At 38.0% G+C, this 15,321-nt stretch overlaps 1 protein-coding gene across 1 annotated transcript; it reads left to right on the top strand.

Moving 5' to 3' along the window:
- Positions 1–337: 337 nt before the first annotated feature.
- On the top strand, positions 338–1,571 carry LOC108458597 (thioredoxin-like protein HCF164, chloroplastic). The gene is made up of 3 exons (XM_053026253.1): positions 338–457; positions 795–934; positions 1,163–1,571. Exons 1-3 carry the CDS (start codon positions 338–340, stop codon positions 1,443–1,445), a joined length of 543 nt encoding a protein of 180 aa, XP_052882213.1. The 3' UTR covers positions 1,446–1,571.
- The last annotated feature ends 13,750 nt before the right edge of the window (positions 1,572–15,321 follow it).

Below are 15,321 nucleotides of genomic sequence, written 5' to 3'. Positions count from 1 at the left end.
AAATAATAAATATTATTTAATTAAAATAATTTTTTAAGGTCTTGTTCTTTAGCGGCATTTGTGAGAAAAGTGCCGCTAAAGGTCTACTTTATAGCGGCGTTTTTTGTGGTTCTTTTAGTTTTAGTGGCGCTTAAAAGCGACGTTATAGGCCTAAAAAAATGTTGCTAAAAGTCAGTTTTGCTGTAATGGTTGCAGCAGTGACTTATGAAGAGGTTTGATTTTCTTAGCTTTTCTACTCAATAGGTATATCATTTTGTAGGGTCTAGGTCTCAGGTAAATCCGTGATTGACAGGCTAGTTTGAAGTTGTGAATTCCATGTATCTAAGGCTAAGCTAACATGCCAACGACGCCTTGTCTCCTTGGCAAGGAAGAGGCTGCTGGGTCCAAAACCATTAGGCCTCTCAGGTTTAAGTCTCGTTATACGGGTTTGGTCCGGCTTTACGTTGGACTTTGCCAAGTAACATGTTGGTTTGTTTTGTTTGATTTGTTTGATTTGTTTCATTAAAGTACTATATGGGATGTAACAGTTGATTGTAATTGTAATTTGTAACTTGCTTGACATAAAGAAGTTGCATTGTTGGATGATGGCCTTCCTTCGTAGACAAGACATTTTTAGAGAGGCCGGGCTAATATAGTTTTTCGTCAACTGACTAGATATGTATTGTAGTGCAGTGCTAAAATCATTTTAAGATTTTAGTTTGTTTTGGTATTATAATAAGGGTTTGAACTTTCAGTCGATTAAGACAGTAGTCGGAGGAGACAAATGTTTGCTGGAATATAGAGTTGAAACATGATCTAACACTAAAATCTTTTGTTGGCTGGATTTAAAGGCTCTTTCAAATGGAAAGCCAACTGTTGTAGAGTTCTATGCAGATTGGTGTGAAGTATTCAGGGAATTAGCTCCGGATATTTACAAAGTAGAGCAGCAATACAGGTAACTGCTTCACTTTGTTACTATTCTTATTTACTCGTATGATTCCTTGGTGTTCTTTTTCATTTCTTTATGAATAAAATTGCTTTCTGGTTTCTGAATCATTTTCTAGAGATTGAGTCGGTCTCAGTTGTAGATTGATGAATTTGACACATTTGTAATCCCTGTGGAAACTTTCTGTGTTCCTAGTTCACTTCACTTCTTGACACCCAATCACCAATTTCGGTTCAGGGATCGTGTAAATTTTGTAATGCTGAATGTCGACAACACGAAGTGGGAACAAGAACTTGACGAGTTTGGCGTGGAGGGTATTCCGCATTTTGCATTCCTGGACAAAGATGGGAACGAGGAGGGAAACGTTGTAGGCAGGCTTCCAAGGAAGTACTTGCAGGAGAACGTGGACGCTCTTGCCCGCGGGGAGGCATCAGTTCCTCATGCTCGTGTGGTGGGACAGTATTCAAGCGCTGAATCGAGGAAGGTGCACCAGGTTGTTGATCCCAGAAGTCATGTGTAGATGTTATATTGTTTTGAGATTAAATTCCCCAAGTATTTCCTGACTTAGTTTTATTGTATATCAATGCAGCTATGGTTTGAATATAGAAGGGGTAACCCTTTGCTTAGCATGATTAATGTGACCAAATCTTCCACTATAATTTAAAAAGAGCCAGATACTCGAACTTAATTAAGTTTAAAACATAATTTGAGTTTTAACTTAATTGCTTTGAATTTTTACAGATGAAAGGGCATCCATCACACCATTAATATACATACACGCATAAGCTCAATTTTGAAGGAATTCTTGAACCTGCGGATTACTTTTTATTTAGATTAGTACACATTCCAATAATATTTTCTATTATCAAATTTTAAATATTAAAAGGTATTATATTAAAATGAAATTACACTTTTGCATATATATTAAATTTTATTCTAACTATAATTTAAATTATTCAATATTTTTTTGCTATAAAGAATAGGGATCTCACTGTTAGAATCAATGTCAAACACTCATTCCTTTATATAAGTAAAGACAATTGTTCAATTTTGAATTACATTTTTATTGATATTTTAATCATATAAATTAAGACTTAAGAAATATATGTTTTGAAATTCAAAATCCCAAATTGTGATCTATTTCATTGGGTATTTATCATACCTAAGAATAGTGATGAAGGTTTTTTGCACCAGTTTGGGAAAAACCTATCAAGAAACAATTGAGACATATCAGTCCAAGTATTAATAGATTCTGAAGGTAAATAAAACAGTCATTCTCTAGTTAAGTCAACTAATGAAAAAGGAAAAACTCTTAGTTTGATTTGATCATCGGTTACTCCTTCTGGTTTCATGCTTAGACAAACCATGTGGAACTCTTTCAGATAAGTATGGGGGTTCTCATTTTTCAAACCGTGGAAAGTAGGCAATAAATGTATTAGACTTTAACTCAAATGGTGTTTCACCTGCTGGATAAGTTATGCATAACGGTTGTTCATTTGGTGTAGCTGTAAGTTGGTGTATAGTTTGATCTGCCATTTCTTCTGAATCTTTGGATGAATAAATATCTTCGGTGTAAGATCCTTCTTCAAAGTCGAGTTGTAGTTGTTTACCACGTCGAATAGCTTCTCTTCAAAATGTTTGAGCCAACTTTTCGGAGTTTGATGCGGTTCTCACTCTGGCTTCCTTTTCGTCTGAGTCTCTTCCTCTACAAAAACTTGTCGATGTACTCATGGAATTTGAGAGCCGTCAAGCTTGTGCGGTGACCGATGCGTCCTTCCATGCGCACCTGGTGGAGGTTTCCTTGTCGATATCGGTGGGAGAGCCTGTGTGTGGTGGCCATCCGTCGTAATCTGGTCATGGGCGAGGGTTCCGGTCCCGGCTTCAATGTCAGATATGTAGTAGGTATGGACATGTGGCGTAAAAGTGCTATTATCAGTTTGATCGAGATGATGGTGGTTCATCCATTCCGGCCATGGTGTTACCGCCATCTGGGCTGGCTGGTTATGCTTCACGTGACCACGTGGCTGACGCAACTGGCTGGTATTCATCGACGGGTAGTGGTTTGGGATCGTACTCGGGTCCTTCGATGATGCATCCGTTCGCATCTACTTAGAACAAGAGGCTGCTGAATTTTGCTACAATAAATCAGCCTTCTGCTAGGGTTCCTAATTTTTTTAATGGTTGTGATATTGGTGTAGGCCAAGGGGGACAATCGGTTGGGCCGAATGCTGGAGCAGGCCCATGTTTTGGCGCAAATATGCCACGTGCTGTGGGTCCACAATTTGGGCCTTCCTCTCTTGGGCATGTTGCTGCATATAAACTGCCCACTACATCTCATGGAGTTGGGCCATATAGTAGGCCGTCACCTATGAATCAGATTCTTGGACAATCTCCTGGGCCGAATGCCACTTGGTTGGGCTTGCAATGTTGGTAATTTTTAGGCACAAAATCATGGGTCTAATGTGCCGTGGCGCACTAAACCAAGGGCGCGTGTTCATGACATTGATGCCTCGCCATGCGTAGGGTTGCCTCGTCTCCCTAATTTTCATGCATCCGATTATTTGACCACCTCTGGTTCCAATGCCTCAAAGAAAAAAACCAAGATCCGATAAGGCCAAAAGAAAAAAAAAACAAGATCTAATGGATGTAATAAATTTGAGTGACATTTATTGTGTTGAAAGAAAAGAGTGAGAGGGTTGGAAGCAAATCTAAACCTCAAAGGAGTTGAAATGGAATATATGGCTTCTCCAGAGAGCATATAATTATAATGTGATTGTAGGACTAACTCAAATAAAAATAGAAGAAGAAGCAAATCCTAAAATTGAAACTTGAAAAAATATCAGCAAATGGCTCGCGTCGCCTCAAACCCTCTTTCTCTTCCCAGATTTAGGCTTTACTTTCAAGTTTCCGACACTGCCCTCCTCTTCAAATCCCCTTCGCTTTCTCCTTATAGAACTCGCAAGTTTCAATCTATCGCTTGTAAGACAAATCCACTTTCCACCCAAACACAACCCTTCGACGAGGTAACTCTCTACTCATTCTTTGTGTCTTTGCTTTTAATTTTTGCATAATCTTCATTTCTATAAAAAGGGTTGTTGCTAATTTTTGCTGAGGGCAATTACGATGAGCACAGTTTTAATTTGCTTCTGCCTTGAAGGGTTGTTCTGGTATTAGAATAAGATAATCTCTTGATTTTCATAATTTAAGTAAACTAAATGTAAGTATGAATGAATGGAATGAATGAAAATCAAGGTTCCATAATCTAGTGAGCTTTTTGTAGGTTTTGCTAATAGGCTTTTTCATAGCCCTTTTTAAGGTATTGTCACTGTATAAACTTCTTTTTTATGCAACATAGTAATTGATGTTTAATCTATAATATTCAATTCGTTGAATGAGGATATTTCCTTTAATGGTAGCTTTTACTTATTTCCTTTGGGAACTCGTAAGTAAATCCATTCATTTAAATGCCAGATTGAAATTTATGTAAAACTTATCATTGCCATGGCTAATTGTTTTATTATATTTTTTACATTTTTTTATAAATCTAAAATAATTATTTTTTTTACAATCATTAGAATCATTCTATCAACAAAAAAAAAAAATCTAAAAACCAACGACACGGTCCTTCTTTTTCCCAGCGATCAAACGTCACGTCACGACATGGCGACGTGCTCCTCAAGTTTCTCGGCTTTCTTCTCTCAATTAAACTCTGTTTGGTTTCCCACTTAAACTTTGATTAACCTAGGGATATTTTAGTCATAAATGCTACGAATTTCAACCTATAAATAGGCCTTAGTTACTATAGGTTTTAGATACAGAACAACAAAAATATTTAGATTGAGAGAATTCTATTTTTTTTGATTTGAAGGGTTTTTCTTTCAAGCATTTGGGTTTTGTTTTGATTCTCTCATTCTCTTGTACTCTTTAATTATTATAGTGAAATCTCCTTTTATCCATGGTTTTTTATCCTCTTTAGAGGAGTTTTTTCACGTTAAATTTGTGTGTTGATCTTTTCAATCTCTTAGTTAATTTTTTGTTTGTTGCATATACGGGTTAATTCCCTACAAACTGATATTAAAGCTAGTTCAATTTCCACATTTAACTCATTCAGTGATGACAGCATCAAGGTTTGGTACTGAAAAGTTTGACGGTATCGCAAATTTCAGTTTGTGGAAAGTTCATATGTCAACAATACTAATTCAGAGCGATCTTGCGAAGATCATTACAGAAAATAAACCCACAGACATGGATCGGTCAGAATGAGATAGGTTAGATAAAAAAAGTCTTATCCATAATTCAATTATGTCTAACAAATAATGTGTTACAGGAGGTTTTGAAGGAGAAAATAGAGTACACGTTCTTGAAGAAACTGGAAGCCTTGTATATGACGAAATCATTGGCCAATAGGTTAGTGTTAAAACGTCTCTACACGTTTAGAATGGCTGAAGGTGAGTGATAGCAAGATAAATTTGTATTTTTAATATATTTATTTTTGGCTAATTATCGAATAAAATACTATTAAATTTGGGTTTTTCATATCAGGAATGAAGTTGATGTATTAAATTCAAGCTCTTACAAAGATGGGCTAAATTGGAACAAAAAGCAAAGAGGAGTGCTTGATTGAAAGAATGAAAATTTAAATATGACTGAATAAAGATTAAAGGGTTAAATATTTTTTTAAAAAAATGGCTGGATAAAGATTGGAGGATTTTTATTCTATAATTAGTTTAAATTTGATTTTAAATTTTAATTTATTTAGTGATAATATTTAGGATTATTTAGTCATAATATTTAGGAAAAATCTAAATAAATTTTAGCACTAGAAGTTTGTATAAATACCTAGCGGCTACAACCAATAAAACACACACTTGACTTTTGGAATCAATAAAATTCCTTAATTTATTTCCTTTCATGCGTCACTTTTCTATTCTGCTGTTTCATTCTTTTTTTTCTTTTACTTTCAACCTTTTGTTTTAATTACCTTCCAAGGCCCTTTCCCTTTCCACTTTCTTCAATTCTATTTGAACAATTTATTTTCAAGCATGATCTTTTCCATGATTAACTAAACCTTTTTTAGCCTTAGCCAGGTTATTGCTTCGATAGAGTAATCGTGAGATATGAACCCATACTAAATACTTTGCAATTCGCTATTTACTATCTCTCTAGTACATGAGATAGTAAAAATTCGTCCCTTAACATTGATTCAATTTCGTTTCCAAAAGCGCGCATTGGGTTGGAATCGTTTGGCTTATAGTTTTGAAGTTAAGTCGGTTGTGCTGTATTCAAAATCCTATGAACAAATTGGCGTGTTCAATTGGAAAAAGCTAGTTGGATTCCGTCAAGAGAGATAGTGATCGAATTTAAATGACCCACATGGTTGAGGCCGTTAATTCGAGTTGGGCTTTTCAAATCGAGACATATTAGTCCAAGTATTAATAGATCCTGAAAGTAAATAAAATAGTTATTCTCTAGTAGAGTCAACTAATGAAAAAGGAAAAACTCCTAGTTTGATTTGATCCTCAGTTACTCCTTATGGTTTCATGCGTAGTCAAACCATGTGGAACTCTTTCAAATGAGTTTGGGGGTTCTTATTTTTCAAACCTCAGAAAGTAGGCAATAAATGTATTAATCCCGACTTTAACTCAAACGGTGTTTCGCCCGCTGGATAAGTTATGCATAGCAGTTGTTCATTTGGTGTGTGACAGCCCTAAAGTGACCCTAGTCAGAAAGCGGTTTCGGGACCGCTAAACCGAGTCACCAAATTATTTGAATGTGATATTTATTGTCTAAAATATGTGAATATGAATGTGCGAAAATTTTAAGCTTCGATTTAGTTAATTGCATATGAATGTAGTACATAGGACTTGTGTGACACTTTTGAAATGTGATAGGCTAATCTATAAGGATCTAATAGTGCATGTAATCAAAAGGGAGGACTTGCATGTCAATTTTCCCCTAATTAGTAGTGGCCGCCATGAGCATGAGGGTGGACAAAATGTTATGGCTAAAACATGTCATAAACATGTTGGGTTGATGCTTTATGTTAGGAATAATAAAATAAAGAGCATGGGCAATAAAATATTAGTGTTAGTAGGAGGAGAAACAAAAAAAAAATGAATGTGTGTGGTTGTTTCCCCCCCCATTGCCGTGAGTTGAAGAAAAGAAAACAAAGAAAAAAAAAGTGTCCATCCTTTTTCATTTCTTTTGGCCGAAAGTTCTAAGGAAGAAGGAAGGAGCTCTTGCTTCATGTTCGACTTGGAAGAGGATTAGGAAGAGGTTCGGCCATACTTGTATCTAGGTTAAGGTATGTTTGATGTTGTGCCATGAGATTCATGCATGTTTTTAGTAGTTAGCTTGAGTTCTAACTAGCCCATGGTTCAAATCTTTACTATGTCATGGAGATGATATTCGGCTAAGGTGGATTTGTGTTGATGTCATTTGCATGCTAAAAGTGAAGCTTTGTAATGATGCATGTGATGGTGGATTGATGACTCTTGAATCTTCTTTTTAGCATTTTTGAGTGAGACATTAAGTTCTTTGTTTAACCATGACCAAAATTGAAATGGTATAGTGTTGTAATGCATTCGGCCATGGTAGGGAGTAGAAGAGAAATATGGTTGTTGTTCACGTTATTTGGATGAGAAATGGTAGTAAGGTGAAGTGCAAATGTTAGTGTTTGATTTACTAGTGTATATATGTGTATTGGCCAAGTTTTGAACTTGAAACAAAATGGTGCTTAGTCAATACAAGTGACCATACTTGTAGAATGTATTAAGTGTTGCAATCGGCCTTAACATAGACATGCATGTTCGGCCACATGAATGAGTACATAAGTTGATGTGTATGTTCGGCCATAGGTAAGCATATTGATGGTTTTATCTTGACTTAGAAAATTCGCTAAGGGAATATTAGCTAATATGTTGAATTTGATTCGTGATTTCGTACATATGTGACTCTAATGTCTAATGTATATATGGGCTAAGTACCTTGAGCTTCTCTTTTGATGTTCGAATGAATTGTATTAAATTGCTTAATGTGATTAAAAATGCGTATGACCATTTTGTATTTGAGCTAAAGGTGGCCATATGACCCATCAAATTCATTGTCATGTTCGGCCATAAGCTAGCATAATGAGACTTTAATAAGTTAAATTTGTTTGAATTAGCTCAAGAGCTTAGAGGACCAAAGTTGGATAAGGGAAAGGAAAAAGTGATCGAATAGCCGCCGAAATCGTTTGACAACATCCGAGGTAAGTTTTCGAGTAATGGAGCTTAGATTATGATTCGATTAGATTATGTCTTAAGTAAATCAAAATCATGCTCTTTGTATGTGGCTATTGAGCCGAAATTTATAAGTGTGATAAGTGTTTTGTGTTTGAGCTTTGGTAATGAAAATGAAATATGGATGTGTCATGATTTATTGATATATGTGCATGGTTATTCAATGATATCCGGCTAAGTCTCAAGGCTTTTGTGCTAGGTGACTATAACCGGACTAAGATCCGAAGGCATTCGTGCGATGCTATATCCGGCTAAGACCAAGTTGCTATATCCGGCTAAGACCAAGGCATTTGTGCTAGCGACTATATCCGGCTAAGTCCGAAGGCATCTGTGCTAGTGACCATATCCGGCTAAGACCAAGGCCTTGTGCAAGTAGTTATATCCGCTAAATCCGAAGATTACTTGAGTTTGGGAATGAGCGATCTGCTGTAATAATTTCAATTAATACGCTCGTAAAATCTCAACAACGAGGTATGTGTTGTACATGCATTGGATTAATTGATTCCTCTTAAATAGCATTTGCTCAGTCGATTAAGGAGCTTCTGGTTTTTGGTTAAGTTGATCCCTTATGTATGAAAATAAGGGTTGGAAATGTGAAGTAGGACTGATTTTTGAGAATAGATGTGTATATGAAATTATCCGTTTAGTTATATGAATGCTATACTTCAGTGGAGCCTAATTTCATTGCTCAAAACTTACTAAGCATTAAATGCTTACTCCGTTTCTTTGAATCTCTATTTTATAGATTTTGGTTTGTCAGCTATCGGACTCGGGAGTGTCGAAGTCGAAGTCGCCCACACTATCAAAGCCCCTTTTGGTACACTTTTGGTTGAACTTTGAAATGGCATGTATAGGACTACCCTTTTTGTTGTTGGTCATGGACCCTTTGGTTTTGTATAAATTTGGATAGCCATGCGAAAATGGCTTATATACACTTTGAGCTTAATATTATAATCGTCTTGTATGATGTTCATTAAGAGGTATGGAAATGTTTGGGAACGATTAGCCATTGGAATGGTTAATCATGATCATATTTTGTGCTATATATGCTAAAGGGCTAGTTGAATCATGGAAACTATGTAATAGGTAAAGTCTATCTTAAAAATAGATGCTGATAGCAGCAGTGATGTGAATGTGAAAAATAACTAAAAATAGTAGGAATGGAATTAAATAGTGAATAAATTATGTAATCGAACCTTGATGAATCTATTTTCATAGGAAAGTAACGAAATGATCATATGAAGAGTATATTATGAGATATTTAAGTTTTCACGAAACAGGGCCAGAACGGTTTCTGGATTCCCTGTTCCGACTTTTGAAATTCATTATTAATTAACCAGAGATAATTAGAAGTCATTCCATATATGTACAGATTCCTTTTCAAGTCTAGTTTCTATAGAAACAAATGTCATCAGTATTGAAGCCCTGTACTGGGAGATATACAAGTTGTAATGCGCAAAGGTCAGTGTAGTCAAACCCTAAAACAGGGGAGAATTTAACTAATAAACTGTACTAATTGGCTCGACTAAAAATTCAAGAAAAAAATTTGTAGATGAACATATGAGCCTAGTTTCAGGAAAAATTTACAGAACTGGTTTTCAAGTTTTGGAACTCGAGATATGATTTTTAAGGTGACAGTGATGCAGCTTAGCCACTCGTCTGAAATGTAAAATGGATTGCAAATAAGTGATTTAAGTCTGCGAACCCCTCGTGTCGACTCCAAGAACGGTCTCGCACGGGTGTTACAATTTTATTGGTATCAGAGTTACGGTTTAGTTGATTCTAGGACTACCGTAATACGTTTGGGTCTAGCTATACATGCCATTTTGTGATTATTCGATAGTGTGGTGATTTCTGACATTGCAAATGTGTTTATTTATAGTAATGGATCCCGATCCCGACAGAGCGGTAGCTGATGATCTTGAGAGTGTAGCGCCTGCTCCCGCACAAGGGATAGCGCCGGCGGACTCTCAACCTATTGCTAGCAATCCGAATGATGAGGCTAGGCAAGCTTTTTATAGCATGATGAATGATTGGTTCAACCAATACATTCGAACTAATACGGCTGTTCCACAACCTCCATTCCCGACAAACACAAACCCCGCACCTACGATACCTCCGGTAGCTGACCAAATAAGGTCAAATAAGCCCCCAGTTGACAGAATCCGAAAGCATAGGGCTACTGAATTTAAAGCTACGGACAGCGATGATGCCGAGCAAGCTGAATTTTGGTTGGACAACACTATCCGGGTACTCGATGAGCTATCTTGCACACCCGATGAGTGCCTAAAGTGTATTATCTCCTTGCTACGTGATTCTGCCTACTATTGATGGAATACGTTGACTTCTGTTGTGCCCAGAGAGCCAGTAACTTGGGAGTTTTTCCAAACCGAGTTTCGGAAAAAGTATATCAGTCAGAGATTCATTGATAAAAAAGGTTCCATGTCGGTTACCGACTATGAATGAAAATTTGTAAGGCTTAGCCTGTATGCGCGAGAATGCATTTCTTCAGAAGCAGTGATGTGTAAACGTTTCGAAGATGGACTGAATGATGATATAAAGTTGTATGTTGGTATTTTAGAAATCCGAGAATTTGTGGTGCTTGTCGAGCGAGCTTGCAAAGCCGAGGAGCTCAGTAAGGAGAAAAGGAAAGCTGAGGTGGGAGCAAAGGAGTTTCGTAAGAGGTCTTCGGGGAAGCCCTTCCCACAATCATCGAAGAAATTTAGAGATGGCTTAGGCCGGTCTAGAGACACTTCGGGCTTATCTAGACGAGATCGCGATCGACCCCCTATGAGTGCACGAGTCACTTCAGTCGCCAGTGTAGGAAATGATCGTCGAGATAGAACGGAGTGTCAGTATTGTGGTAAATGGCATTCGGGGAGTTGTAGATTCCATGACCGCTCCTGTTACAAGTGCGGGTCAGTTGACCACTTCATTAAAGATTGCCCGAGGTTGTTTGAATAGAATGCAAATCAGAGTGGGAAACCGGGTGCTACCACTGCTCGAGGTAGACCATCTAGAAATACGGGCAATGCTAGTGGTGGTCAGAGAGGATCTAGGGATGCTACGACCAGATCTAAGGCTCGTGCTCTGCTAGGGCTTATGCTATACGCCAGCGCGAGGATGCTTCCTCGCCGGATGTTATTACCGTACTTTTACTCTCTTTGATACTAATGTGATTGCTTTGATTGACCCTGGTTCTACTCATTCTTATATATGTGAAACCTTAGCATCCAGTAAGACTTTACCTATTGAGTCTACTGAGTTCGTAATTCGAGTGTCAAATCCCTTGGGTCGTTACGTGTTTGTCGACAAAGTGTGTAAGAAATGTCCCTTAGTAATTCGAGGTTCCTGTTTCCCGGCGGACTTGATGCTTTTGCCGTTTGATGAATTTGATGTTATCCTCGGTTTAGATTGGTTGACCGTGCATGATGCGGTTGTGAATTGCAAAAGTAAGACTATTGATTTGAGGTGCGCAAATAACGAGATAATCCGAGTTGAGTCTACGGACTTAAAGGGGTTGCCAGCTGTAATATCATCAATGTTGGCCCAGAAATATGTATGAAAGGGGTGCGAAGCATACCTTGTGTATGTACTTGATGACAAAAAGTTAGAAAAGAAGCCTGAATCTGTGCCAGTGGTTTGTGAATACCCGGATGTTTTTCCCGAAGAATTACCGGGTTTACCACCTGTTCGGGAGGTAGAGTTTGGTATTGAGCTTGTACCTGGGACTACGCCGATTTCGATAGCTTCGTATTGTATGGCACCAACCGAGTTAAAAGAGTTGAAAGCTCAGTTGCAAGAATTGACGGATAGAGGTTTCGCTCGACCAAGTTTCTCACCATGGGGTGCACTAGTATTGTTGTGAAAAAGAAGGACGGAACCATGAGGTTGTGCATCGACTATCGTCAGCTGAATAGAGTGACAATAAAGAATAAATATCCATTACCGCGTATTGATGATTTGTTTGATCAACTAAAGGGAGCCTCGGTGTTTTCAAAGATAGATTTGAGATCGGGTTATTATCAGTTGCGAATTTGAGATTAGGATATACCCAAAACTGCTTTCAGAACGAGATACGGCCACTACGAGTTCTTAGTGATGCCGTTTGGGCTCACTAATGCCCATGCGGTATTTATGGATTTGATGAATCGGATCTTCAGACAGTATTTGACCGATTCGTAGTTGTGTTTATTGATGACATTTTGGTTTATTCGAGAAAAGAAACCGATCATGCTGAACACCTGGGATTAGTGTTGCAAATTTTACGGGATAAGCAGTTATATGCTAAGTTCAGTAAGTGTGAGTTTTGGTTAAGAGAGGTTAGCTTCTTGGGTCATGTGGTATCCGCATCGGTATTCGAGTTGACCGAGCAAAATTTCAACCATACTTAACTGAAGCCTCGAGAAATACTCACGAGGTTCGAGCTTTTTGGGACTTGCTTACATTACTACCGACGGTTTGTGAAAGGTTTCGATGATAGCCACACCAATGACGGCTACTTCAAAAGATGTTAAGTTCGAATGGACGGAAAAATGTCGAAAAGTTTTGATCAACTGAAAACTTATCGACTAAAGCTCAATTCTAGTGCAAACCCGAATCGTGCAAAGAGTTTGTCATTTATAGTGATGCCTCCCTACTTGGGTTGGGTTGCGTATTGATGCAAGAAGGTCGAGTTGTGGCCTATGCATCGAGACAATTAAAGCCACATGAGAAAAATTATCCGACCCATGATCTCGAACTAGCTGCCATCGTATTCGCTTTGAAAATATGGCGACACTACTTATTTGGTGAGAAGTGCCATGTATATTCGGATCACAAAAGTCTCAAATATTTGATGACTCAAAGAGACTTGAATCTGCGACAAAGACATTGGCTCGAGTTGTTAAAAGATTATGAGCTTGTCATTGACTATCACCCGGGAAAGGCTAATGTGGTTGCGGATGCCTTAAGTCGTAAATCAATGTTTACTTTACGAGCGATGAATGTACACTTGTCTGTTCTATCCAACAATGTGTTAGTGGCAGAATTAAAGGCCAAACCATTATTGATTCATCAAATTCGTGAAGCTCAGAAAGTCGATGATGAATTGGTTGCAAAACGGACTGAATGTGTTCCGAATACGAAATCAGAGTTTCAAATTGATGATGACGATTGTTTGAGGTTCAGAAGTCGTTTGTGTGTTCCAAAGAATTCAGAACTCATTTCGATGATTCTGAACGAAGCTCATTGTAGCCGAATGTCAATTCACCCGGGGAGTACGAAAATGTACAACGATCTGAGACGTCAGTTTTGGTGGCATGGTATGAAACGAGACATTTTCGATTTTGTTTCGAAGTGTTTAATATGTCAGCAAGTAAAGGCGGAACATCAAGTGCCTACAGGTTTACTTCAGCCGATCATGATACCTGAATGGAAATGGGATCGAGTCATGATGGATTTTGTGTCTGGGTTGCCATTGTTGACAAGTAAGAAAGATGCGATTTGGGTTGTTGTTGATAGACTGACTAAGTCGGCTCACTTTATCCCCGTACGCACGGATTTTTCATTGGAAAACTAGTTGAATTGTATATTTCTCAGATTGTGAGATTACACGGGGTACCTATTTCTATCGTGTCGGATAGAGATCCGAGATTCACCTCACGATTTTGGAAGAAATTGCAAGAAGCTTTGGGTACCAAGTTGCATTTTAGCACCGCTTTTCATCCCTAAACCGATGGTCAATCCGAGCGGATAATTCAGATACTTGAGGATATGTTGAGATGTTGCATCCTCGAGTTTAGTGGTTCATGGGAACGGTATTTACCTTTGATTGAATTCGCTTACAACAATAGTTTTCAATCAAGTATTAAGATGGCACCTTACGAGGCTTTGTACGGGCGTAAATTCCGTACGCTATTGTTTTGGACCGAGCTCGGTGAAAGTAAAATTTTCGGAGTTGATTTGATTAAAGATGCTGAACAGAAAGTAAAAGTAATCCGTGAAAGTCTGAAGGCAGCCACAGATCGCCAGAATTCGTACGCGGATTTGAAACGAAAAGACATTGAGTATCAGGTGGGAGACAAAGTGTTTCTTAAAGTTTCACCTTGGAAAAAGATACTCAGATTTGGCCGTAAGGGCAAGTTGAATCCGAGATTCATTGGGCCGTACGAAATCTCTGAACGAGTTGGTCCAGTTGCGTATAGATTGATTTTGCCCCCTGAACTTGAAAAGATTCACGACGTCTTTCATGTTTCGATGCTTCGATGTTTTAGATCTGATCCGTCACACGTGATTAATCCATCAGAAGTTGAAATTCAATCTGACTTGAGTTATGAAGAAGAACCGATTCGTATCCTAGCTCGTGAAGTGAAAGAGTTGCGAAACAAAAGGGTTCCGTTAGTAAAGGTGTTATGGCTCAAACACGGAGTCGAAGAAGCTACTTGGGAAACCGAGAACTCTATGAGAGAACGATACCCAAACCTATTTACCGGTAAGATTTTCGGGGACGAAAATTTCTTAAGTGGGGGAGGGTTGTGACAGCCCTAAAGTGACCCTAGTCGGAAAGCGGTTTCGGGACCGCTAAACCGAGTCACCAAATTATTTGAATGTGATATTTATTGTCTAAAATATGTGAATATGAATGTGCAAAAATTTTAAGCTTCGATTTAGTTAATTGCATGTGAATGTAGTACATAGGACTTGTGTGACACTTTTGAAATGTGATAGGCTAATCTATAAGGATCTAATAGTGCATGTAATCAAAAGGGAGGACTTGCATGTCAATTTTCCCCCCCAATTAGTAGTGGGTTGATGCTTTATGTTAGGAATAATAAAATAAAGAGCATGGACAATAAAATATTAGTGTTAGTAGGAGGAGAAACAAAAAAAAAAATGAATGTGTGTGGTTGTTTCCCCCCCTTTGCCTTGAGTTGAAGAAAAGAAAACAAAGAAAAAAAAAGTGTCCATCCTTTTTCATTTCTTTTGGCCGAAAGTTCTAAGGAAGAAGGAAGGAGCTCTTGCTTCATGTTCGGATTGGAAGAGGATTAGGAAGAGGTTCGGCCATACTTGTATCTAGGTGAAGGTATGTTTGATGTTGTGCCATGAGATTCATGCATGTTTTTAGTAGTTAGCTTG

The sequence above is a fragment of the Gossypium arboreum genome, chromosome 3 (assembly GCF_025698485.1).
Source record: "Gossypium arboreum isolate Shixiya-1 chromosome 3, ASM2569848v2, whole genome shotgun sequence".
In the NCBI taxonomy this organism is placed as follows: Eukaryota; Viridiplantae; Streptophyta; class Magnoliopsida; order Malvales; family Malvaceae; genus Gossypium; species Gossypium arboreum.
The sequence above is the reverse complement of the archived record's forward strand: the minus strand, read 5'-3'. Positions and strand labels throughout refer to the sequence as shown.

Bases quoted from the DNA above. Each gene is read 5' to 3' on its own strand.
- LOC108458597 (XM_053026253.1), top strand. From the start codon at position 338: ATGCCAACGACGCCTTGTCTCCTTGGCAAGGAAGAGGCTGCTGGGTCC. The intron at 458-794 runs GTAACATGTTGG...GTTGAAACATGA, and splicing joins TTTACGTTGGACTTTGCCAA to TCTAACACTAAAATCTTTTG. The intron at 935-1,162 runs GTAACTGCTTCA...ATTTCGGTTCAG, and splicing joins AAAGTAGAGCAGCAATACAG to GGATCGTGTAAATTTTGTAA.